Source organism: Solanum lycopersicum, chromosome 8 (assembly GCF_036512215.1).
Source record: "Solanum lycopersicum chromosome 8, SLM_r2.1".
In the NCBI taxonomy this organism is placed as follows: domain Eukaryota; kingdom Viridiplantae; phylum Streptophyta; class Magnoliopsida; order Solanales; family Solanaceae; genus Solanum; species Solanum lycopersicum.
The window spans coordinates 30,753,604-30,780,260 of record NC_090807.1 but is presented as its reverse complement, the minus strand read 5'-3'; the positions used below and the strand labels follow the sequence as shown (position 1 = coordinate 30,780,260).

The following is a 26,657-nucleotide window of genomic DNA, read 5'->3' as shown; positions in this document are numbered from 1 at the left end:
AGTAAATATTATTTTATCATATTATATTTATTCAAGTTTTCCAAGCACCAATTTGGACTTGGGAAACCCAAAAAATCTCTTGAATACTTGAGGAGTTACAATTTGAAGGACAAATTAGGAATTTGGTAAATGCATAGAATGGTTGCTTTTTGCTCACAACCCTGGGCCTGTGTACCGCTTTGCTTTACATGACCATTCTCCTCTGTCTTCTTGGCAACTAAAACTCAAATTATATACTCAAACTCAGCAGTCAGCGTACACACACACACAAAATAGAAATTGAATACGAACGATGATATTTTCAAAGGGTTTAGCTCAGATTTCCAGAAACCGCTTCAGCAGATGCCGATGGTTATTTTCATTACGTCCCATCCCACAATTACATCAATCCAATCACATCCACGATCCTCCAAAGGTGAAATTAATCTCTTTTTGATTTTGGACATGTAGTTTTATTAGTTACTGTTGGTTTGTTTTTTTAGCTCCAACTGGGGAACGGGTATTTTGAACGAGTTGAGTTTTCGGTTTCTTGCCAATCAATTAATTAGTTGGATTGGATAGTTTGGTAGCTATTATTGCTAATTTGTGACTTTTCATGCTTTATTATAATTGTTTTTGCTCATTATTAGCTACTGTTACTTTTCTTTATCTGTAACCGGCAATGGAATGCTTCTTGTTTCAAGTCTGGGATTATGCAATTTTTTGATTGTTCATGTGTTGAAGGAGATGTCGGGTTTAAGTTTTGCCATTTTCCCAATCGATCTAGGACTCGTCAATTCCAAATTAGTTGGGATTGCCCTATATCATTGTTTTCCATGCTCAAGTTCATTTCATTTTACGAATTTAGAATTTAGTAGGGCACAATGAAAGTATATAATCTGTATAGGTGAGATCAATTAGTTGTGTGTTTTAATCATCTAATACATTTTCTTTAGGTCCGAAGCTTTTTAGGAGTCTTTTAGACCTCACTTGTTTTCATTAACATTAAGGCGTCTCAATCTAAATATACATTTGAATGCTTAACATGTTGTCATATTTTAAAATGATTTGTTTTGCAATGTGTGAACGTGCATTCATTTATTTATTTGGAAACATAATATAGATACAATTCAAATAAAAAAGTAATTAATTAGAAAAAAGTATTAATTTACTAAAATAAAACGTTTATGTTTGTTAGTGATGGTAGAAATGGGTTTTTAGTGGTGGTGGGGATAATGGTTGTTATTAGTGATTAGTAATGACAGTGAGGATAGTTGTGTTGGTGGAGGTGGCTGGTGTTGTAGTCTAGCCTGATGGTGGTTGTGATGGTGAAGTTGGTTGATGTTACTAGTTGGTGGTGATGATGAAGAATGTGTGCTGGTTGACGATGTATTCGCCGCAGTTGGCTGCACTGCTAGTTATGATGGTGGAGGTGGTTGGTAGCAGGAATTGGCCTCAATAGTGGTTGTGGTTAATAGTGATGTGGCAGTGATGGTGGTGTCAACGAATACAATTATAGTGATGGAGGTCATCGGTGTTGTATTGTCTGACAGCTAGTAGTAATTGCCGGTGATGGTTGTGATACAAAGATGGTTGCTGGTGGTGGCGGCTAGTAGTTGGCGACTGTAATGATGGTTGTGATGATAGAGGTGGTTAGTGGTATGACTGATAATTGCAGATATAGTGGTGCTGAAAAGTTTTCACACAAAAATAAATGATATTAAGACTTTGTTCAAGATCTTAATGATTAAGACCTGTTCGGACCAAAAAACTTCAAACAAATAAGGTTTCTTTATATTTACCAACAGAAAATTATAGAAAACTCCAGGTACTTTTTATTTTGTATTTTGTAAAAGATCAGGCTGGATTAGCTCAAATGGAGCTACTCATTCATATAGCCAATCCCGCTTGTAGCTCTTTTTTGAAGACTGCATAGTTTAATTGCTGAATTTGTTGTTATTATTGCTAATTTGGGACTTTTCATGCTTTATCATCATTGTTTTTGGTGATTATTAGGTTCTGGGTTGCAGAGTAATTCATTCATGGGTTTCTAATGCTCTTAGTGGTATTGGGCAACAAATTCATCAGCAAAGCACTGCTGTAGCAGAGGTTTGTATAGCATTTTTATTTCATAAATCTACACTAATCGTATTACTTCCTGTCTTTGTGCTAACATCATATGCTCACTGGTGGATCTTATGGTTTATATTTCGTGTAATATGTTGTGATCAGTATTTCAAGAAAAGACACCACAGAACCTACTCAGTGCTGTTATTTACTAATAAACTGATCTTTTACTGATTAAATAAAAGTATATCAAGAAGAAAAAGGTGATTATATGGTCTAGGCAATTATAGAAATATTCACAGCTGCTTCTCCATATTCTAATCAAGAGTGTATGGGAATGAAGGCCCCTTCTCTTTTTCCTCTCCAGTTGTCTTAGTCTGGATGGGCAAATCAAACTCAAAATACTTAAAGCTTTGAGCAAGTTGCTGAATTTTCTTGGAATCGGAAATGACTTTGTCTGTGTCATTATTGTAAAACTGCCATGTTAAGGTGTTCTCTGAGTATTTCGAGTTTCTTTCTGATGCAAATCATCATGTCTTTTATTTTCCTATCTTATTCGTTGCCGGTTTGTTTTTACATCTCCTTGCTTTATACAATTGTGGGTAATGTAGTTCACATTGTTCCACATTCTCTTTTTCTCAGGAGCAAGTGGACCCATTTTCCCTTGTTGCAGATGAATTATCCCTTCTGACAAACAGGCTGAGATCAATGGTAGTCGCGGAGGTATATAACTTGTTCTGTGGTTTGGCGGTTGCTACATTCATGATGATAGATGACAGCCTGTTTCGTTTATATGCAGGTCCCAAAGCTGGCTTCAGCTGCTGAATATTTCTTCAAACTGGGAGTAGAAGGAAAGAGGTTTCGACCAACAGTATGATTTGTGAATCCTAAGCTGAACTTCTATGTGTACTACAACATCTATCATTTTTTGGTGCACAGGCTTTTGCGGATAGTCCAAAGAGAGAAAGTTTCACCTTCATCAAGTAATTGTCGGATAAGAAAAATCCACATTTCCATTGATGAAGGCTGCATACCTTCCAAAAAAAGTCTCGATTCTCTTAAATCACTGAGTTCCTTTTAAATGCTGATGAAAATTAAGTGCTTGGTGTTTAGGGAAGTTTGGGTTTGAAATAGTAGAGGCACACATTTCACACATTTCTTTCAGAAGGCTTGTAACTCGTTTTTCTATCAACTAAGGAAGAAAACGAATTTCCCTTAGTTGCACTTGTAGTAGGTTCAAGCATGATGCTCCAAAATAGGTGACTGAAAGCAAAACAAAGAATGTGAATAAAACAGGGGGAAACATGAAAAGACTAAAGAAACAAAAAATGTTGGCTAACAAAATAGAACTGAGTTCTACTCCTTTTAACAACTTGGGTCTCCTTTTTCATTTTAGAATATTAAGTTTCATTTTATATATAAAAACAACACTTAGAGGAAATAGTTCCTTTTTTTATTAGATATGCAATTTCAAAGCAAGTACATGTGTGGTGTCGACACAGATACTACCCTCTTGAAACATTTTACTTTGGTGGTGCTTCTTATTTGCATTGAAGGTTATTGACTTATAGTGCAGTTGCTTGGGCTGATCCATCATAACATAGATTTGTTTCAAGTTTGTATCATGTCAACGTAACATCCATTTCAACTCATGGTATCCTACATTCTCCCTCGAAAAATAATTGACTGGTGTACTTCTTGTAGGTTTTGCTATTGATGGCAACTGCATTGAACGTACAGATTCCTAGATCTGCTCCGCAGGTGGATGTTGATTCTTTTTCCGGGGATTTGCGTACAAGGCAGCAGTGTATAGCTGAGATCACTGAGATGATCCATGTAAGTATTCCATCTCTTTGTTCTGATAGGACGGGAAGACCATCAAGTTGATTGTACATATAGTTAATAACTTAATACTGACTTTGATGACAAGATTTTAATATATCACGTTACCTGGGCTTTGCTACGTGTGATGGATACAACACAAATACCAAATATGAATACGTTCAACTTAATCCAAGTTTTATTTGTAATTTGAAGGTTCCACACAAAAGTTCCTGACCAATGTCATAACTATTTGATACGAGCACCTGATTTAAAAAAACTTTTTGATACGAGCACATGAAAGGCAAAATGAACAAGTCAAGTGACATAGATGAACTACACTTTCAGGTGGATTTTTGTATACAAGGATAGAAGATAATCCATGAAAAGAATATCATTTATAAACCTCATTGGTAAGGAAGCAACAGAGAAACACTGGATTTAACGGATATACTGAGCCTTATTTGTAAGGAAGCAACAGGAGGACGGAGCAATCTATAAAAAATTTCCATATGGTATGATCAGTACTAATGAACCCATAACCATGCATGAAAAATTGCATTCACAGGGAAAAGTTTGTGGAGTTCTATTCTGAATTTTGAGGACAGCAGTGGGGTATTAAATTTAAAGGGTGGCAGATCATTCCCTTCAATGGGAACGGTAGAGGTGCAGAGTTGTTTGTTTTGGTCCAGTTGGTTGGTTTGGTGATTGTTGCTTTCTTGGTTTATAAGGGTGACCTCTCTAGTTTTTTACTTTTCCAACAGAAAAGGCAGCTGCAGCTGTTGCCAGATTGTTTGATATAATTTCGTATTTAAGGCAAGTAAGACCGGAACGCGTTTCTACGCCTTACTTCATCAAAGAGAAGAAAAAGAAGACCAAAATACATTTCTATACCTCATCAAAAAAAAAAAAGACCGAGATCCGCTTCTCTTCCTTTTTTGGTATATTTCCTTAATGTATCCTGTAGTCCTTCATCCCTGATGCTCAATGAGCCAAATCATGGCATTGTTGGCGCAAATTATATGAATGGGCCTGCATTCAGAAACACCAACATGACCATTTAGTTGATATTTCATTTTCTCTCTTCCTCTAGTTTATTAGTTGATCTTAAAATGCCATTTCCTTACAACTTTCTTCAAGTCAGTTTTCTTTTTCCACTCTATCATAGGTTGCTAGCCTACTTCATGATGATGTACTGGATGATGCTGACACAAGACGTGGGATAGGTTCTTTAAACTTTGTGATGGGAAATAAGGTACTTAGTACTTCACTTTCCTTTTCTGAAATATGTTATTTCCTGTTAATGTCTTCCATATAATGCAAGCAAACAGATGTTGAAGTAGTGAGATTGCATTGTGTTTTTCTTGAACCATCTGATATCTGGATTTCACTGGCCCAAATAATTCAAATTCACGCCAGGTAGGTCCCATTACGAGAGAAGTGCCCTCTACCAGGAATTTCTCCATTTTCAAGGAGCTTAAGGAGTTATTTGAGTTGTAAACTATTTTAATGGTCATGGAAGAAAATATTCATGTAATGATGAAAAGATAGCATGATAGTAAAAATATCATTTGAAAGTATAAATTATTTATTGTTAAGAGATTCAAATTCTTGAAACTTGTGAAAGATGTGTAGAAAAATACTATTAATTGAGTAATGTCAAACATTTTGAGCTTGCCGTAATGAAAAAATTAGGTGTTGTATAAATTGAATTAATAAGAGGGAGTATCTTATATCACCAAGTAGAACATTGGATATGACATGCTAACTAGAGAGAGTGGTATCACTTTTTAATTATTAGATTATATGGAAGCAGTCATTTTTAGAACTAGAGCAGGCTGAGTGATAAAGGGGGGTCAGGACCTATGCTCTCCTTTGGTGGAGAGCAATTGTATTGAAATGGATAGTTTAATTTTTAAAAAATGGATGGATAGTAGAGCAATTTTCACAAATGGGGTTTATATTTAAACCAAACCAACTCTTTGCTAAGTAGATCGTTGAATCATGTTATCTTGGTATCTGCTGACCCTATTATCTCTTCTCCTATTTGATGCAGCTAGCTGTACTAGCCGGAGACTTTTTGCTTTCCCGAGCATGTGTGGCACTTGCCTCCTTGAAGAACACAGAGGTATACTTTGCCTTCTCCTCTTGGCTCTAGTAAACATTTAATATTTTTGCACAATTGACAAGAGTTGGAACCATGATGTTCGTAGTATTTTTACTAGTCTCTGGGAACGCGCATTGCATGTTTATTCCAAAATACATAATATAAATTGTGTTGCATTTGAAAAATTTAACGAGTATATTACTATATATATTATTTAACTTCCTCTGTACAATAAAATAGAAATCAAACCATATAAAAAAGTAAGTACCCATAAGTTAAGGCTAAAAATTCTTGCAAACTTGATGATACTTTAGGTGACATATATAATATTTTAATTAAAGATAAATGCATACTCGAACATATATATAAAAATCTTCAAAAAAAAAACAAAACAATGGAAACTAAAATTCAAATGATGAATCATTTGGAAGGGAAAGTCACATGAGAGATTTATCTTAATATGTCTGAAGTCATGATGTTGGGAAAAATACATAGTAATAAAGAAAATTTCTAACGGAAAAAAGGAAGAATAGGATATGGTAATTTGATAGTACTTTTGATGTGCGGCCACATTTAAATAATGCTCTGAAGCAGTTCCATACATTAATTGTTATTAGTGTTGGAAGCTCAACCTTCAAATTGAATAGAGATAATTAAATGTGAGAGGGCTTTAATTTAAGCACAGAAATGTGAAAGTGCTGGGTGTTAAATATAAGGAGTGAGAAAAATATTAAGGGACATCATATAGCAATATGTGTATTGTAATTTAATATGATAAAATTAATTAATTAATTATATTAGATATTTTATAAATTTTTTATTTAGTGTAGGAGTAAAATGGTTTGAACTTTGCACTTTGGAGCTTCCCACTTTTAGTAGTATATAAGATGATTATTAAGGCTTGTTCTATTCCTACTTATCCAGAGTATTCTTTTCTGTGGATGTATCATCATTGTGCATTATTTCTTTCTATAAACTTCTTGATGGTCAACAATAAATAATTTTCATTTGTCCAGGATTATTGTTTTTACACACTTCAAACTAATTAACCCATATACTTCCATGCAATTAATCTCTTATGGCTGGTGATTCAGTGAGTTTTTTGTACCTCATACATTGTATCGCAAAACTTAGGTTTTTGCTTGTTTATTTCCAGCCGTACAACTATGTATAAGTTCTTCCCCTATTTAAAAAAAAGTCATACTTAATTTTCTGCCTGTTCCGTTCATGCATGGATTTTGATTCTTCTCCATTAAAAGAAAAGTAGAGAAATGGCAATACCAGCTAACAGGGATAGGAGTTAGCTAGAAGGTTGATATTAGCTAACCCTTCTGTTTCTTTATTTTAGTTAACCTCTTGTCATCCTCTCTTCAGCTCTGTCGCTCTGATCTTGCAGGTTGTATGTCTTCTGGCAACTGTTGTGGAACATCTTGTTACTGGAGAGACAATGCAAATGACGACTTCTTCTGATGAACGTTGTAGGTATGCTGGTAGTATGGACCTTAATTGAAATTAAGTCAACTAAAAGATCTCGATATCTCGAGATGTTATAAAGACTTCGTGAGTTCTTAAGTAGATAGTTATGTCTTCCCAAATTTGATCATATAAATTAGATCACCCTGTTCACTTAACTTCTTTTTAAAGGTAGTGGGTAGTGCAGATGCCGCAGCTGATAGGAAGAGACTAATGTATTAACAAGACTAGAACCTGTTACCAACTAGTAGGTATCATCTCCTTAATGCTGAACAATACAATACTTACCAGTTCTTTAAAAAAAAATAATTATTGGTATCATCTCCTTAATGCTGAAGAATACAATACTTGTTTAAAAAAAAAATAGTAGGTATCATCTATATGGATATATTCCTCCACCATGCCCTTTTTTAGCCAAGTCTTTAGAACTCTATATTTAACTAAAGATAAAACCATATAGCTATAGATTAGACCTTGTTTTTAACTTGAATATAAGAACAAATAAAGTCGGCAATGATGACAAGAGTAGTCAATTATCGAAGAGAAATGATATAAGGCAGTCAGAATACTTTTTGTTATCGACATTAGCTTCTTCCTCCTGGCGCATCAAGTATAATCCAACTTAGCAATTTATTCTCTATGTAGACTAGTCACTTAGACAAAAACTGGCTACAATATGCAAGCAGTTCTAATCTTCTTTCCCAATTACGTGTCCCACTTCCCTACAACTTCATGAATCCCATATTTGGCCTCCTGAAAGGCTGAAAACACTTCTCTTATGAACTTGCTGATTATATTAACAAAACAGTGTACAATAAAAGAAATCAAGAAGATGAGAAAATTAATGAACAATTTTTTTCCTTCTCTTTTCATCATCTTTTGTAGAATTCTAGATATTTCTTATTATATTTCATTTATTTAAACTTGTTGTATCTGTTTGGTAAAAGAAATCTGGTGCGAGCTATTGCATAAGAGCGGGGGTTTTACCGTGTGCATATCCAAAGGGTAGCTGCTGCAGATTTTCCTTGTCATAAAAAAAAACAACGAAGGGGATCCAGAGTTAAAATTCTGGCTACATAACAATATTAGAACATTAGAACTGAGAATGGGATATCATTAAACCAGATTTCTGTTGGAACAACACCTTTTTTTTCGAAATGCAACAAAGAAACTGCTGCAAACAGATAAATATGAATGAACTACTGAATCATAATTATTTGTTTGATAAATTGAAATGTTCTGATACTATGAGCAAATTGATGCTTACAGACTGGAAATAAGACCTGACCAGCTTATATTTCTTTCAAGGACATAACATTGTGTTTAACTTTCAGGGTATTAGGTGTTATGGCTCCAATAAATGGGGAATCTCGTGTCAGCTGATGCATACTTAAAATGCACTTTCGCCTAGCTGTCTCACCTGGTACCTTAGCTGGCGAGGATGTGAACTAACTTTAGCCATATCATCTCTGTTTTAGAACAGCAAGTGTTTCTACTCATTTGTCTCCAGAGGGGGATCCAAGATTTGAAGTTCATGGGTTCCTATAACAATCTCAATTCAGTATACCATAATAACTGGGTTCACAATTTGAACTTCTATAGATATTTATTGGGACACATAGAATAGTTAGCTCTCTGCTGCCCAAGTAGTTTGATCAGTGAAAACATGTGTTAGTGACATGTAAAATCAGTCATGTATGCGTTGTGCTAAAGTTGCTTACAATCTGAATTATTATACGCATCTATTTGTTTGTTAGACATTTTGACCAACATTTCTCTGAATTTAATGTTCTTATTGATCTGTTGCAGCATGGAGTATTATATGCAGAAAACATATTACAAGACTGCATCATTGATTTCAAATAGTTGCAAAGCAATTGCACTACTTGCTGGGCATAGTGCTGAAGTCTCCGTGCTGGCTTTTGACTACGGAAAAAATCTGGTCTGTATAATCTTCTGCTGCGAGTCCTACTTGATGTAATACATTCACTTCTTAGTTATAATGGTTCAGTAAAACGTAGTAAAAATAGTTCTATATTCCGACCTTTTCTCCATTGTTTCTGTCTGGGTGGAAATCTAGTATATAATACTCATAAGTTGTTGACATGCATCTTATAACATGACTCCTGTTAGAAATTTCAGTTTGGAGGATATGGTTTTCTTTGTGATTGGACAAATGAATACCTGTTTAAGTAGTTCACCATAAGGATTCCTTTGGTTTGAATACAAGTTATGATGAGATTGGTTATGATGGAATAACTTATGCTGATATTAGTTGTGATGGGATTATTTCCTATTGATTGTTTGGTTTGTCGTATCCAAAACAATATGCATTGTATAAATTTTAAGAACAAATTATTTGTTTACAAAAGTACTCTTCATTAATGTGGAAAGTGATGTATAAAAAGGGTTTAAAGGGATATATTTGTCATTTACCTATTTTATATCGGGATAAGTTATCTTGGGATTACTATACCACCCAAGGGGAGGGATAAGTTATCCCGGTACTAATTATTAATCCCGGGATAAGTTATCCCGGACTTGCCAACCAAATAACAAATTAAATGGCACTATAATTTAATTCCATGACTATTTGGTATTATCCTTCACATCAAGTGACCCCTAAGAGTTCTCCTTGTTCCTGATTTCTTTCTTTTGTAAGTCTGTTTATGCAGGGATTGGCATTTCAATTAATAGATGATGTTCTTGATTTCACGGGCACATCTGCAACTCTTGGCAAGGGTTCATTGTCTGATATTCGTCATGTAACTTCTCTGGCCTTGTCAGTTGTTTCTCCTATTCTTTTACCTCAATTTAGTTGATCTAAAAGAAAGGCTACACAGTTTAGTATGTCGGGAGCATTGGCTTATGTACAGATTTACTCATCTAATGGATTTCAATTTTCACAGCATGGTTAGATATGTTTATAAGTTAAGAATAGCAAGCAATTGTCACTCTATGGTTTTAATATCTTATTACCATTACTTTTGTTGTTCCTATACTATTACTGCTGCTATTACCATGACCATTACCACTGTCAACGCGACTGCTCTACTACTGTTATTATATGATAATTGAATTAAACTACTGTAATTGAAGAATTGAGAGTTTGGATCTTCTACTAGAATATTTCAACTCTTTAGAATTGTTTTCACTAGTGTAGAAGTGAGGCATATACTCTTCTAAGGCTTCCTTTCTCTCTTTATTTTTGTTCCAACAATGATTATTGCTCAAGTGATTATTTCATCTTATATTTCCAATTAAAATTTTCATCCGTGTGCTGTTTTGATTTTCTCACTGACTAGTGTTTCCAGATGCCATATGATGAAAACTGGTTTCATACTCTTTTGATAACCCTTTACATGATGTGCTCATTCACAAATTCAAGAGTCGTGTCTTACGATGCTATTCTCAATCACCTTTTCATATGTAATGAACTTCTCTGGAATACTTGTGTTTTATAGGGGATTGTAACTGCCCCGATATTGTATGCCATGGAGGAATTTCCTCAACTGCGTACGCTGGTGGACCGAGGTTTTGATGATCCTGTCAATGTGGAGATCGTAAGCATTTCTGTGTTCATTTTCTCCTAGCATGTCCATAATCACCTTTGTATTCTTTTAAACTTTGTGGTTCAATGTCCTTTATACCTCTTAATTTGGCGCTTTAATGAATATGATGATAATGATTTTATTTATCCAAATGATAGAGGTGTGTTTACCCTCTATATGTGCCAATTTTCTATCAAGTCTAAAGCTTTAGTTCTATATAGGGGTGGCAATTGGGCGGGTTAAGATGGGTCAAGACCCAACCAAACCCAAAGTTGTTTGGGCCAAAATGGGTTGGGTCAAAACGGGTTAGTAACGGGTCATAACCCAACCCACCCATTTTTTACTAAGTTTTAATTGCTTTATTTGTTATTTTATAAGCTTTTAGTACCTAGTAATTATTTTTCTATATGATAACTATATATCATATATAATCATATATATATATATATATATATGCAAAATTTCTCAAAAATCAATTTGGGTTACATATCATCCCCATTTTTAACAGGTTGAGCTAACAAATGGGTGGGTGAGTAAACAAGTCAAACCTAAATGGGTTGGGTTGGGTTGGGCGGGTTGGGTTTGATTTTGCCACCCCTAGTTCTATATGAACCATCATTTTCATTGAGTGTTTCCATCAACAGAATCCAGTAGTTGAGTGAATTGGTTATTCTGAGATTGCCCTTTCAAAGTTTAATATTGGACTAATTTGTGATACAACCATTTGTTCCAAGTCTATACTGCTCTGGGATTTGAGTTTTAGTAATGCCTATTGTGGTGTGCATATTTCTGGTTCTCGGCTTTTAATATGTTGTAACTGGTGTTCTGTGTTAGATTAATGCTCAGATCTTCTAGATATCTGGATTTATTTTTATTAGGATTTGCTGATGAATATCATGTTGTAAATGTGTTGTTGCTGACGAATCCTTTTGCATTCCGTGTCCTGATTGACTATTGGTTTTCTCATATAATGTGTGAAATTTAGTTGTGACCACTCTACCAAAATCTTCTCTTGAAAATTGCAGGCTCTGGACTACCTTGGGAAGAGCAGAGGGATACAGAGAACAAGAGAACTTGCGAGAAAGCATGCTAGCCTTGCGTCAGCGGCAATTGACTCTCTTCCAGAAAGCGATGACGAGGAAGTTCAGAGATCAAGACGAGCACTTGTAGAACTTACTCACAGAGTCATCACAAGAACAAAATAGGGGGAATAAAGGGAATCTATCAGGTGCAGCCACAGATTCAATTAGTGTATTTTTTTTCCTCAACACGAAATCCTGTATTTCTAGGGACAACATACCCTAACTTTACATTATGATTTTGTTATAGATAGATAACTTATGATTCTTCTCATCCAATAATAACTTGGTAAGACCTTTGTTTTTGCTCGCTCTGTACTGGAAAGAATTTGTAGATTAAATGTGAATGATACACTTTGATGTTGTACAATCCAGTCGAAACTAAGCGGATACATAAGGTTGAAAAGACTAATGGATATCTACTAGGTGTGCGAGTTGCGTTCAGTTTTGTATTTATTTGTATTTTGGGAAATGTCAAGCCAGGGGTGATGTGCTTTGTCTTTTTTCTTCTTCAGTCTCTGCTAGTATTGTAAGTGGTGATTATTTGCAGTTTATGTCTGTAACAATATATGTGGATAAACAGATCTACTTTGCAGTAGTGTTGCGATATAAGCTGAGCTGAAATTTGGTTTAAATGCAGGATGGGAATAGGGTTGCAGTTAGGAAATATGCTAAACTACCAAAGAAAAGTAATTATCTTTACAAGTTTGGAGATTGAAGCTAGCACACCTACCTATACCTATATATGGACTCGCAGTTGAGTGATTATGATCATATTAAAGTGCAACTAAAAGGAAGGATCAAATTACATTTTTTTATCTCTCCTCTTTTTCAATTTACAGAAACTCCCTAAAGTTGTGGTCATATGGATACATCACATTTGATCACATTATACAACTATGTTATGTACATAAGGTTATATGTCATATCCATAACTATGAATATGATACAAATTGATTTTGTCGTAAAGTATTAGTATTTATATATCAACAATAATATTTGATTGTGTCTACAGATACATAGACTTCTAGTTGGACAAGGCTGGATATATGCATATGGTAGTAAAAGATAACGAAATTTGTAATAGTTGCGTATCTATTACATATATAAAAACATGATACATACTAATTTGTGTTTTAATTAACTAGGATTATGTATCAAAAATAATATTTGAAAGCTATACATTGTAATAATAAAATTGTAATGTAAAGGTGAAACAAACGAATTATACATTGATTTAAGAATCAAACTCAACTAGATACATTAAAATATTCGTTGGAAGCAACAAAGAATAATAATAAAAAATTGATCTACTAAAGCAAAAAAAAAAAATAATTCTTCCATACTTTCTCCTTTGTTTCTCGTGTAACTTTTTTTTCACTTTCAACACTGGTGTCACCTAGGGGCGGAGCCAGCCTCTGTTAGGGTATTCATTCGAACCCCCTTCGACAGATAATATTACTATTTATGCCTGGTTACTATATATATATATATATATATATATATATAGTGGATGTTGAACCCCCTTCAATTAGTTTGTGTTTAGTCCTTCAAATTTTGAACCCCCTTATTGAAAGTTCTAATTCATCCACTAGCGTCATCTATGGATCTTGACCTAAAATTCTTACCGGAGCCACCATCAACTCTTGATAAAATTGTAATGTATCATAATATTGAAATGAAGGTAATATACATAAGAAACAAAACAATTAGATATATTGAAAAACTGAATCCATGTCACCGCTACATGAAATATGACTTTTAGCGATAGAAATTCTGTGTTAAAAGTCCAAATTCGATTGTTATTAGTCATTATTGAAAAATATTTGATCGTCACGAGTCGTTAAAAGCTCCATTATTAAAAGTTAACCGAATTTTGAATTTGGTCATTAAAGATCTTCTGGTGATGGAAAATTCTCCGGTCATTATCTTCATTTCAATGACCGATTTACCCTACGCACATTGTTAAAATTCCCTTCTCTCATGCTCATTCAACTATTTGACAATTAGATAATTTGCCCGCACTTCGCGCGATTTTAAATAATATTGCATTGAATTTGCAATTAATTTTTTTTACTAATACATTAAAAATAAAAGAATAGGTTCTTAAAATTCTTTTAGCAATATTTCAACATGAATTTGATTATTTGTCGTTATCACATAGCTCAAGAACCTCTAATGAATGAATTATTCACGAAATAATAAATTATTGGTTCTTTAATCAACATCAAAAGAAAAATAAAGAAGAATATAAGAATATATATATAAAGACATTTCTTAATATAAAGAAACATTTAAGTTGCATAGATTATACAATTTGATATATGTCTTATGAGGAAATTCAGAAATTTGTCCATTAAAAAAAAAAAAGAAACTACGCTTGAGCATGAAACCAATTATAACTTTTGAACTTGTATGATGAATTTTTTCAATTGATAAGTGAGAAATTTCATATCTATGTAAAAATAGACAATACGTAAAAGCTTACATATAGTAATTTTAAGTTATAAGATTTAATATAAATTATTAAAACATAAATTCTTGAAATTGAGTACAATAGTTATTTTCTACACAATGAATATACACATTATATGCGTATATCTTCAATATGACCGGAGAAAATAACTTTGTAGAAACATAAAAACAGAGTTTAAAACATGTACTCAAAAACAACAATTAATATCATAAGCATAAATTAATCAGTGTAACAAATCATACCGTGATATGTAAAATAGAATGAAATAGAAAGAAAAAATCGAGTCCACTGCAATTTCCACTTAAGAAAACTATTCCCCTCCAACACCAGAAGTTTAAAGAATTACATCCTCTTAGGATGGAACAATTTTATTCACCGACTTATAATGATATAGAAATAATGGTGTCAGTAAGTCACTCAACAAGAGCAAAATACACGAATATTAAACTTTGCGGAAGTAGAAGAAGAAAATTAGAATTTTTGTTGTTTTAAAATGAGAGGAAATCCTTCTACTTAAAGAGAACAAAGGATAGTGTGAGAAACTGTTTATTGAGCCTTATCAAAAAGGTTACAACTATTTGAAAAGTTGCAACCCCTCGGAAAGTTTACAACCTTTTATAAAAGCCACAACTCTTCATTAAAATCACAACTTTTCATAAAGTCACAACTTTTCATAAAAGTCACAACTTTTCATAAAGTCACAACTTTTCATAAAAGTCATAACTTTTTATTAAAGTCGCAACTTTTGATAAAAGTCATAACTGTTTATTAAAGTCACAATTTTTCATAAAAGTTGAATCTTTTCATGAAAGAGAAAGATTAGTTTTTTTAAAAAATAAATTTAAAAGGAAATTCTTGCTCGTGATGACAGCACGTAGACTGATGTCTATCCAATTGAGCAATTTTAGTACACATAATTAGATAAACATTTATGATTTTCACTATAGTTATTGAATAGTAGCTATTATTTCTTAAATTAGCATACACGTGTGTATATGCACTTCAAAATCTAAAAATAATCTGCATTCGTATAAATTTCATTAGAAAGAATAAAGGAATCACAACACTAAAATATATACCCCTTAGCAATTGTGCGAAATTAGTTTTAGCAAATTGTGAAAATGAGAAATGAAAATACAACATCTGTACAAGGATTATCCAACAGAATGAACATGACCATATTCTTTTGCATTTGTATGAGTTTGGATTTGTTGGTCATGACTACCAAATTCACTTGCGTGCTATTGTGTCATTGATCTTGCCTTGTAGTAAATGCTTGTCTATTGCATTTGTACTTTGTTTTAGATTTGCGAATAATATACATTACTATCAAACATGATAGGTTGTAGTATAAATAACCACAGTAGAAGAATATTAACTCACTTACACTTTCTTTGGATCATTGTTACCCATTGTTTCATAATGTATTGTATTGTATTGTACTCTATTGTACTGTATTGTACGTAAGATACAACATTTGGTTAGATTGTATTGTTTGTTGTTGTTTAGTAACATTTTAATTGTTTGGTTTGATTGTATCGTTTGGTATTGTAATTTATAAATTACTTAAATATCCTTAATTATTCTAGGTTAGGAGATTTGAATAGATTTAAATAATTAAGGTAAAGGGTAAAATATTATTTATAATTGGAAAAAGAAATAAAGTAACAACGGAAACACACCAAATTGGTTGTTCCATAAAATAGGGATTTTCATTGTTACATAACAATGAAATTTAGAAATACAGTACAATATATTTTAAGCAACAATCAAAACAAACATTATAGGTATAATAACGATACGATACAATAAAATATAATGGATAACAATGAACCAAACATAGTGTTAGTAAGAAACCTATACTTGTTAAAGAGTGTTGAAATGTTCAAAGATGGCTCCTTGTTTATTGTAATAAGCATTGCCAAAGATTGTTAAATTTACGTGAGTTATTATAGAATGGTAGATATCAAAGATTGCATATACGCAGAAAGGGGATATAGATTCATTTGGAAACAATAAAATTAAAAGAGCAAGAGTGCTTGCGTACTAATTTACTCCTTGAAGTAAAATATTGTGTTTATGTAACGCCCTAGAATGAACTAAGGTGAACTAGAGCCTCGTGAGTGTTTCTTGAGTTAAATTTGTTTTAAAATGAGTTACTTTAATGTTCTTAGGCAGTGTGTGAAGTTTGGTTAAGTTTGGAGGTCAAACGTGCATGACGTTCGGAAGATATGCCTTAGAAAGTGTTCTTGCGTCTTATTGTGTTTGAGTGAGTTTTACATCTTTGTTTTGCTTGAAATTGATGTGAGGTGTTCCTAAGACCTAGATGACTTAGTTTAGGGGTGTAACGTCCGGGCACAACCCAACTTATGACCCACAAGTGACCCTAGATGAAAGGCCCAAGACTTGGACCAACACTGCCAAAACAGTGTGCAATTGACGAGCCAATCGATGGCCAGTAGACCAGGAAACGGCCCGTCGAGCTGCTCCGTTGTTTGGACAAGAATCTCTGTAAGTTGGGGAGTTGCAGCCCCAACCAACGAGACCTCACCAACAGCTCGTCCCATGACAAACGGACTGTTGGTTGGTCCGTCGATGGTGGTTGTCCCAAAAACTGCACGTTGCCTGTTAAGTCTTGGGTTGTTTTGTATTCACCCCAAGTCTTTTATGACCATAGGCTGATAATTTTTAAGGTTTTTAAGTTATATTAGGTTAGTTTTAAGTCCTAGACCTAGACAAGACCCCTCACATCAAATATTCAAACTCTCTCTCTAAAGAAAACTCTCTCAAAGTCACCATTGGAGCTAAGACACAAGGAGAGCAAGAAGATCTGGTTTGGACGTGTCTTTATCAAAAATTAGTGGGTTTACTTCTTTTTGAGGTATGATATCCTTCCTTGAACCCTCTTCCATTCAAGGAGTCATTTCCAAAAGATTTCAAAAAGGATTTTTCAAACTCTAATTCCTTCTATCTTTGATTTTAAGCATGGGTCTTCTTGTAAAAGTGTTCTAATGATTCAACAATGTTTATTTTTGTATGAATTGATGACTTCATGTTAAAAACCTAATGAACTCATGTATATGCATATTTCAAACTTTTAGTTTAAGAAATGAGCATGTTTGGGTAATGTATGAACTTTGATTTTCTTATGTTATTATTATAGGTTTAGCTACTGTCCTAAGGGCCTTATTATGATGAAATATTGAGAAATTGATTATATGTGATGATGGCTTGATAGAAAGGTGAGTTTCTTATATTATATAGTTCTTATTACAAATTGCTGTTTAGTGGTATGGTCCACCTTCTTGGTGGCGGTGTTTATTTGATGAACTTGATATTACTTAGTATGCATTTATAATATGGTTTTGAAGGATAAAATGGGTGAAATGAAGTGATATTGAAAATGAGTCTTGCATTATGTCTTGTGAAGCTTGAATTGTATATGTGACCTACATTATGTCTAAATGAAGTATATAATTATGTGAAGCTTGTAAAGTGTGTGTTTTGATGAATGAAGGTCTAAAACATGTATAGAAATTGATATAAATGAAATGATTCTTACATGAAAGGTGTGCTCACATGTACATACACACACTTAATTGAATGTATGAAGTTAAGTTGAGTAAAGAGGGGAGTCTTGGGGTGGACACTCTTCGTGAGTTGAGATGAAGTGTTTAGTAGCAATCCCATTATTCCTAATGAGCTGTCTAACATAGGTTGGAGGATGAATGCCCTTCATGAGTTGAGATGTGGTATTTACTAGTTATCCTTGACCTATAGTTTATAATGTTGAGAATCTGTGCGGAGTTATGCCTAGAACCGAAAGGATATGAAAGGGAGTGGATTACACTTCGTGAGTTGAGATGTTGTATTTCCAATGTACCTCTTGAGATGACTACTCCTCGTTAGTAGAGAGTGAGTTACTTAGTAGCAATCTCCTTATCCCTTAACTATGTGCTTGCATAGGTGTAGCTATTGGGAAAGCCATGTGAAAGCTAATAAGCATGACCTTACTCTAGTCAAGTGAGGATTCCTCATCCGATAGGGGTTACTATCGGGATTCCATGTCTAGCTCCCATGGTCTTTATCGGTTAAGCTAACTCCCACAAAAGAATTGATTGAACTAAGTTATCATGTTTATTTAGTGATGTTGTGAATGACTATCGTGAGGTGCTCAATCCAATAGAAACCATTAGGAGCACTAAGTTGGAGTAGTAGTATGTATGCTATTCTCACATTGCACTTAATGTGACCTATACCTTCTATGGGCGAAGAGCATTTTCATGAAATCCGTGTGAATGAGGGTTATGGTGTGATGTTATGGATGATTACTGTGAAGTGCTTGAGTTAATGGTATCTATTAGGATCATTAAGTGGGAGTGATAGTATGGGATGCTACTTTCACATTACACTTAGTGTGACCTATATTTCCATGAGTGTGTTGCACATGTTATCCAAGGGCGTGGATTTGAATTCCAAATGAGGTAAGCCTAAGATTTGGTGGTCTTAAGGGTCGCTTTGGTGTGCCTTGAAGGGGGTGTATGGATGATCCCTTCTTGGTTCACCTCAGGGAATCTTAGAATAACCTTGGGTTAGGGAAGCTTCAAAGGAAAACGAGTTCATATGTGCCATTCACTGGAAGGCCTTCACTATAATTGTTCAAATCGTTCACTGTAATGTTCATTTGAGTTCACTGTTAAGTTGTGGTAAGTTCACTATGAAGTGTCTTTTGGTTTAAAATTTATGTGAGTCTTTATCTAAGTGTAAAATGATGCTGATTATGTCAATTTGTTTCTAAATTCATGGATATTATAATTATTTGGCATGAAAGCTTATTTTACTAAAATGTCCCTTTTTACATGATTTTGATATGCCATACTTAGTACATTATTTGTACTAACTCCATACATTTCTATACTATAAGTATAGGTTGAAAGCATTTTGAAGGTTGAAGGCTAGAAGGAAGAGCTTGGGAAGGTTTCTCTCAAGGCAAAGTATGTCCTCATATATTCGAGGGCATAGTCCTTTTCTTAATTTCTTAGTTAAAGACTTAATATGTATTTTACTTTAATGTAAAGGGCCGTGTCCCTAAGATATTATGTCGTGTCTTAAGTTTGGCTTGTGACGATGAGATTCTATAAATATTTTTGAAAGGCTAGTTATTATTAAATTTTCTTGAAAAGTTTTAAATTCCGCACTACTTTTCATGTCATGTGTAATGAACGATAGTTAAAGGGGTTGTACAAGACCCCAAAGGGTCAAGTACGCTCGGTTACGAAAGAGGGTTCTCCCTAACTTCTAGGGGGTACTTTCGGGTCGTGACAGTTTATACCTTATCCATCTCAAACATATTTCATATTGTTAGTTCGAAGATGATATGAGATGTTAGTTCGAACTTGATATGAAGTTTTGATGATTTAATAAACCCATCGATCTAACAATGAACCCGATCCTTGTTATTGGAACTGCTGACAGCAAAATGAATGAATAAAATCAGCGTGAGGAATATTTGTGTGTAATCATCAAAAAGAGGGAAATGTTATATTCTAGGTGTTTTGATGATCCTCATCAATGTAAGGACCTGGTCCCTGACAGAGTGTTCTCACCCAGATTCAAATGAGGTACAACTGTAAAGCTATCATGTCATGTGGTAGGTGAAAACTGCAGTGTCCTACATCAATAGAAAGAGCGGACGAGATTGTCTGTTTCAGTGTCTCACAAACAAATGGAACTGGTCCCTTGTTAAGTTCTCTTGTCCAGATCCATTATTGGGAATAGTTGTAAAGTTGTCGTGTTAGATGTTGGTAAGGCGCCAGCGTGCCACACCAATCAGAATGGACACAGTTGTTTGTCCAACTGTCATTAACTCTTTTTGATTGACTTAGCCAACATGACAAACAACAAATAGATTCATTAATTCAAAGAAGGAAGTCAGCCGACAAGTCTTTCAAAGATCTCACAAAGAAGTTTGCAAGGGACCTGATCCCTGGAAGACTGCGAAATGAAAAGGTGACAAGACAAGCGTCAGAATAGTTGTCACCTTTGATGTGTCAGGATCACAACTTTTCTAACAGTAGGACTTCAGCCAATGGGATGGTCTCAACGAGTTTGTGGTGATTTGTCATCTTCAAGGAAGAACATTGCTCATATCAACAAGGGACCAGATGGAGTATTAAAGAGTCTTTTTTTGTATTTAGAGCTTTGTATCTCATGTGCTTATATTGTAAATCTATTTCTAATCTATAAAGGAATTAGATTTTTATTCTGCTTCTAAAAGCCTAAATCAGTTGAGTTTACCTGGTTTAGTGGGAAGCATAGCTTTGTTGCTTAGTCAAACTCTAATCATCTAGAGTTAGGTGGTTTAGTGGGTGGTGTGGTATCCTCTTAGCAAAGTCTAAGTTATCTAGAGGTAGGTAGCTTAGTGGGCAGTGTGGTATATGCTCTGGCTCATCTAAGTAATAGGAGATACTGCTTAGTGTGGAGGATTAGCAAGCTAATCTCATTTTGTAACTGCTTTTAATTTTGCTTGTTGAAGATTAGTAAAAGCAGTTTGAAAAGCCTGTTGAGAATAGGTCATGGTTCTATTCCCTTGATTAAGGAAGTTTTCACGTAAAGTTGTTCGTTCAATCTTTACTTTCAACACTTATTTTAACACTGTGCTGAGGACCTGGTTCCATCGAAATAAGTGAACACAAATTTTTTATCAATATTCTTGTTGAGTCAAGGAACCTGGTCTTTGATTAATAAGTGAATGCACACATTCCAACACATGCCTTTCAAGCAACCATATAGCTTGATATTGAACGAATTAAACTACTAATTAATTTAAAATACCCTTGGTCAGCAGTGCTTCATATTATATAATCAATTAGAAACTGCTTAAACAACAAAATTTTGGTCGGCTGACGTGGACGAAAGCAAAAAGATTGTTCCTACATTCAAAGGTCAAGCACTTGCTGATGAGGTTTTCTTTTTCATAGCACGGAATATAAATCAAAGGCTTATCGAGTCTGACTTAAAAAATGCTGATCATCAGGATTAGACCATGAAATACATCATTATTGTATACGAAAAATAAAGCAGACCAGGGACAAGGTGCCTAAAAATTAGCATGTTGTGCTTCTTAAAATATTAATTAGTAGCAGCAAATGAAGTCAGGATGATGGCTAGCTAATATATCGACCATTTTATATAATATCGGAGGGTTTAACCAACATTCTCACTCTATTTCTCTCTATACAACTATCTATTTGTATTTGGTGGTGGCAGCTCTTAGTATTTACAATATTTAATTCACCAGTTTTGACTTATAAATTAATTTGAAAGTAGTTTAATTAAATTTACGAAATGAAGAAAGATTTGCAGAAAGTTTTTAGTTTTTTTTTTTAAAAAGCTAAGGGTTAAGATGAAAAATTGTTTCCATTAAAATATAATTCATTCGAGGAACCACCATGCGTGATCGCAAAAAGAGACAATAATTAATAACACGAAGAATCATGAATCTACATAAAACAAAGAAGTAGTCAATTGGAAGTATGTACGTATGTAGGAAATCTCATAGAAACAATTTTATTTGGATCACATAAAAACAATATTGATAGAATGTATGCCTTCACTTAACGAGCAATGGATCAGATCCCTTACTTTAATTCAGAAAATTACCAGAAAGTTAAATGCAGTAAAATCAACACAATGATTTTACGTGAAAACCTCCTTGCTTAAGGGAGTAAAACCACGACCTGTCTCACAGGATTTTCAATCGTTTTCACTAATCTTCAAAAGCAAAAGCGAAACACGATTACACCAAACGTAAGAAAGAGTTATCAATCTTACCGTTAAGCAATAGAACTCTATTGCTCAACAAGCCAAAGTAGAAAAACAATCTACCCACTAAGCTATCCCACCTGGACAACCTAGACTTTTAACACAACACACCAATTCCTTTATAGATTTAGGAGTGGTTTACAATTTAAGAACAAGAGAATAAATTCCTAAACAACTAGACGAAAAGCTTCAGATGTTGCTGTTGTCCTAGGAATGATTCTGCATATGCTTTGTGTTAGCCTTTGCAAGAGTTCTTGAAAAGTGTTTATCAAGTTGCAAAAACTAAAAAACAAATGTTTAGGAAAGTGCCTTTTATATGGGCAAGTCACTTTCCTAAACTTCTTTGCCATTGGTTGGAAAGGTCACACTTTTCTGACGCCATCGGGAAGTGTGCACCTACTTTCTGTACGTCTCCAGCTGGCAGTTGACTGGCTTATTATCATGAGGGCCTGGTACCTCTACTAGGTCCCTGGGTTTGTTTTATCTGCAATACTTCAAAGAAGACACCTGCAGTACTCAAGTAGAAAACCCGGTACCTTTATGAGGTCCCTAAGTTTGTCAAATCATCAAAACTACAAATAACATTTTCCTCCTTTTTGATGATGACAAACAATGATATGATCTGAAATCTTCACCAGAATCGTTCCCCCTGACTTTGTATTCCCCCTTTCTGTATATTCCCTCTTAATGTATGTTCTCCCTTATTTAGCTACTTACAGTTTACTTCCCCCTTTTGGCATCATAAAAAGGATATGCAGTAAACCATTGAGTCAACACAAATAATGAACAAGATCAGAGCAAATAGCAATCAAACAGTAGAGGAAACGCATTCACAAAAGAACATAGGAAGAACAACAAAGGAATAAAGAAACCAACATGCCATTATAACATAAATACATTAAAAACAAGCTAAAAATCCATTAACACGATGATTAGCCACACAACAAAAGAGACACAAGGAAGGATAGAGTCACAGTTTAGGAAGAGGGGGGAGTTTTGGATAGAGACTGAATAACAAGAGTGAGTCGTGCATTGGCAGCATCATTATCCTTGATGGCCTTTTCTTGCAGGGCAGTTATCGTCGCCTTCAACTCATTGTTCTCTTTCTCCAGTGCGTATACAACTGAAGAACCAGGTCCCTCACTTTGTGCAGCAAGCAGCTCTGCTTTGAGTACAACAATTTCAGCCTCTTTACTACTCAACCGCACAGTGAGTTCTTCAGTCTCATGTTTAAGCTGATCCAGGTCCTCAAGAAGTTGAGCCATCTTGCTTTTTGGTAAGCCTCTGCCTTCAATACATTCACATTCAAACAAGGTATGCTCAGAGATAGTTTGTTTAACTGTCCCACCTTGCCAACACCAAGAGGAATCTGAAAGTGCTTGAATACTTTAGTGAAAAAGTATCCATACCCCATTCCATGTACTCCTTTCCTCTCAATCACTGTTTTGTGAATGTGTTCAATCATGAGACTAGGAAGACACAGAGCCTCAAAGCTGCACAGCATCTCCATGACGTACAAGTCAGCAGCAGTAGCAAGTGTTCTCATTTCAGTGCGAGGGAGAATCACTTTGTTGACAAACTCGAAGACCAGCTGATAGTCACTCTTCATAATTTTCTTATAGATCCCAGCAACCTTGGTTGTGGGAGTCTTAGAAATCAGAGATGCAAATTCTGAAGAGCAAGTTTTTCCCTGCACGGACCGGGTCCCCTCTGTAGGCACACTGAGGATTTTGCCCAACACCTCCTCATTTAAAGAAATAGCAAAATTGTTCACACGTGTGAGGAGACTCCCATCTTCCAGAAATTGAACATTGTAATAGAATTCACGAACCTCTTCTTCATGGAAGATGGGAGATTTTTTGTTGAACAGGTGCAGCCAAGACTGGATCTCTACCATGTCATGCAGAGAGTCCATGCCCGGAAGAGTAATAATCCCCATATCAAACACTCTTCCAGCGAGAACTGCTTGTTTCCTCAGACTGTCAACTACCTCCTGCAAGTTGACATTCTCAACTTTCCTGGCTTGAGGACCAGGTTCCTGTGTCCGCTTCCTCTTCCTTTCAGATTTCTTCCCTTTTGACTGTGACTTTTCAACCTTCTTTGCAACCCTTTCCCTTTTCTTATTTGACTTCTTCTTGTTATTTTTCTTTTCAACCTCTTCTCCAGACAACTCAACCAGTTTTTCTTTAGGTATCTTAAACTTTGATACTTTGAAGGTTCGTGCACTTCTGACTGCAGCAGCAGATCGTGCGCTTGCCTTCAAGGCATCAGCCATCAATTTTTGTGCAGCAGACCTTGTATTAGGTCGTCTCTTAGGAGGCTCCTCCACGACCTTCTCCTTTCCTTTGCGACTCTCCATCTTCCATTTTAATGGTTCTTCCTCACTTGCAGACTCAGATGAAGAGGAAGAAGAGTACCGCCCTAAAGCAGGGGTTTTATCGAAGATGGGTCGAGAAGGCCTTACCTCTTCTTCATCCAGGGCGTTAGTATGTTCTGCTCTGGCCTCTTCTCTCATCATTACCAGGCTCTCAATCACGAGTTCCTCACTCGCTGCCAGGATATTAGACCCTTAAGCCCTGTGTTCTTGTAGATCTCCCTCAAACATGTTGTCAGGCAACATGTCTTCACATGGACCAGGTACTGTAGCAGTGTTTAGGTCAATGGAGAAGAAAGGGTTGTCCGGAGTATTTTGAGGAGGACTGGGTGGGGGAGGAAGTCTGGCTTGAGAAGTTGTTGGAGAGTAGAATGCTAGAGGCTCAACTTCACTAAGGGCGTCCAACATTTTCTTAGAAGAAGACATATTTGTGATACTGGAAGGGGTCGTTGAAGAACAAAAAGAAGATGAAGACAGATTTGTCTTTGAATGTGAGAGGCCTTTGTGATAAATGAGAGAGATAAAGTTAACAGATGGATGAGAGTTTCAAGAAGAAAAGACCCCTTTTTAAAAGACGTGAAAAGGTGCCAGGTCCTTGAGTAGATGCGTCGTTTGATGGAGAAACGATTGGACTTATCGGTCAGAGTAACCGATGACTGACACGTGGCTTTTTCAACGGTCAAAATTTTTAGTTTAAATTTAATGTATAAATGCTAACCTGGACAGGCACCAGGTACCATGATAGAGTTTAACTTCATTCCTTAATTGTTCTAGCCTCTTCTTTTGCTGAGCAGGTCCCTATTGAGAGTATACCTACAAAAGATACAAAGATTAATCTTGTTCAAGTATTTAAGATTCACACAAAGGATACCTGCACTGCAATTCTAACCATCAAGGGAGTTCTACTTTGGAAGCTAAAAGCATCACTTGGGGATCAACATTCCCAATTTTAATCTATTTTTTTCAAATTGATCCTTGCTCAGAGCCTTGGTGAAGATGTCTGCAATCTGTTCCTAGCACTAGTGTTGTCACACATGAGAGAAATTGCTTTGATATGGATTCCAAAATCTTCTAAGTGTTGCCTGATCCACAACAATTGAGAACAACAAGCTGCAGCAGCTACGTATTCAGCTTCAGCAGTTGAGAGAGCTACAAAGTTCTGCTTTCTAGTGCCCCAAGAGACAAGTGATGATCCAAGGAAATGAGCCATTCCAGAGGTGCTTTTCCTGTCAACTTGATAACCTGCAAAATCAGCATCTGCAAAGCCAACCAGATCAAAAGTATCAGCTGCAGGATAAAAGAGAACCAGGTCCCCTATTTTCTTTAGGTATCTGAGAATGCGTTTTGCAGCCTTCAAATGTGAATCACGAGGACATGCTTGAAACCTGGCACACATTCCAACACTATAAACAATATCAGTCCTGCTAGCAGTCAGATATAGCAAGGAGCCAATGATTCCTCTGTACATTGTCTGATTCACAAGAGGATCAGATTCTTCTACTATCATCTTGGAATTTGTTCCCATAAGAGTGTCAATAGGTTTTGAATCAAACATATTGAATTTCTTCAGAAGCTCTTTGATGTACTTCTCCTGGCATATTGAAATTCCATTTGATGATTGCTTGATTTGTAGCCCTAAGAAAAATGTCAACTCACCCATCATGCTCATTTCAAACTCCCTTCCCATCAGTGATGAGAATTCTTCACAGAGGTGTTCTGAAGTAGCTCCAAAAATTATGTCATCCACATAAACTTGAATGATAAGCAATTCTTGTTCTCTTTTTAATAAGAACAAAGTATTGTCTATCTTGCCTCTTTTGAAACCATTCTTCAACAGAAACTTTGACAACCTTTCATACCATGCTCTTGGAGCTTGTTTCAGACCATATAGTGCCTTATTCAATCT

At 35.1% G+C, this 26,657-nt stretch overlaps 2 protein-coding genes across 3 annotated transcripts; one reads left to right on the top strand and one right to left on the bottom strand.

Annotated features, from left to right (window-relative positions):
• Positions 1-54: 54 nt before the first annotated feature.
• Positions 55-13,091, top strand: GPS (geranyl pyrophosphate synthase). Of its 2 annotated transcripts, XM_069287636.1 has the most exons (13): positions 55-415; positions 1,996-2,088; positions 2,689-2,769; positions 2,846-2,917; positions 3,751-3,882; positions 5,036-5,122; positions 5,924-5,995; positions 7,371-7,456; positions 9,257-9,389; positions 10,123-10,212; positions 10,912-11,010; positions 12,024-12,226; positions 12,718-13,091. In XM_069287636.1, exons 1-12 carry the CDS (start codon positions 293-295, stop codon positions 12,201-12,203), a joined length of 1,248 nt encoding a protein of 415 aa, XP_069143737.1. In that variant the 5' UTR covers positions 55-292; the 3' UTR covers positions 12,204-12,226; positions 12,718-13,091. The 2 variants fall into 2 exon arrangements, with proteins under 2 accessions (XP_069143737.1, NP_001234089.1); NM_001247160.2 differs by lacking the exon at positions 12,718-13,091 and having other exon boundaries at positions 172-415; positions 12,024-12,444.
• Positions 13,092-25,730: 12,639 nt separating this feature from the next.
• LOC138337899 (secreted RxLR effector protein 161-like) lies at positions 25,731-26,438 on the bottom strand. The gene has a single exon (XM_069288336.1). The coding sequence runs from the start codon at positions 26,436-26,438 to the stop codon at positions 25,731-25,733; it is 708 nt and encodes a 235-aa protein (XP_069144437.1).
• Between the last annotated feature and the right edge of the window lie 219 nt (positions 26,439-26,657).

What these genes read in the sequence shown, in the direction of transcription:
- GPS (XM_069287636.1), top strand. Translation starts at nt 293, where the DNA reads ATGATATTTTCAAAGGGTTTAGCTCAGATTTCCAGAAACCGCTTCAGC. An exon ending in AGATCACTGAGATGATCCAT is followed by an intron (nt 3,883 to 5,035) that starts GTAAGTATTCCA and finishes ACTCTATCATAG; the next exon opens with GTTGCTAGCCTACTTCATGA. An exon ending in CCTCCTTGAAGAACACAGAG is followed by an intron (nt 5,996 to 7,370) that starts GTATACTTTGCC and finishes CTGATCTTGCAG; the next exon opens with GTTGTATGTCTTCTGGCAAC.
- LOC138337899 (XM_069288336.1), bottom strand. Translation starts at nt 26,438, where the DNA reads ATGGGAAGGGAGTTTGAAATGAGCATGATGGGTGAGTTGACATTTTTC.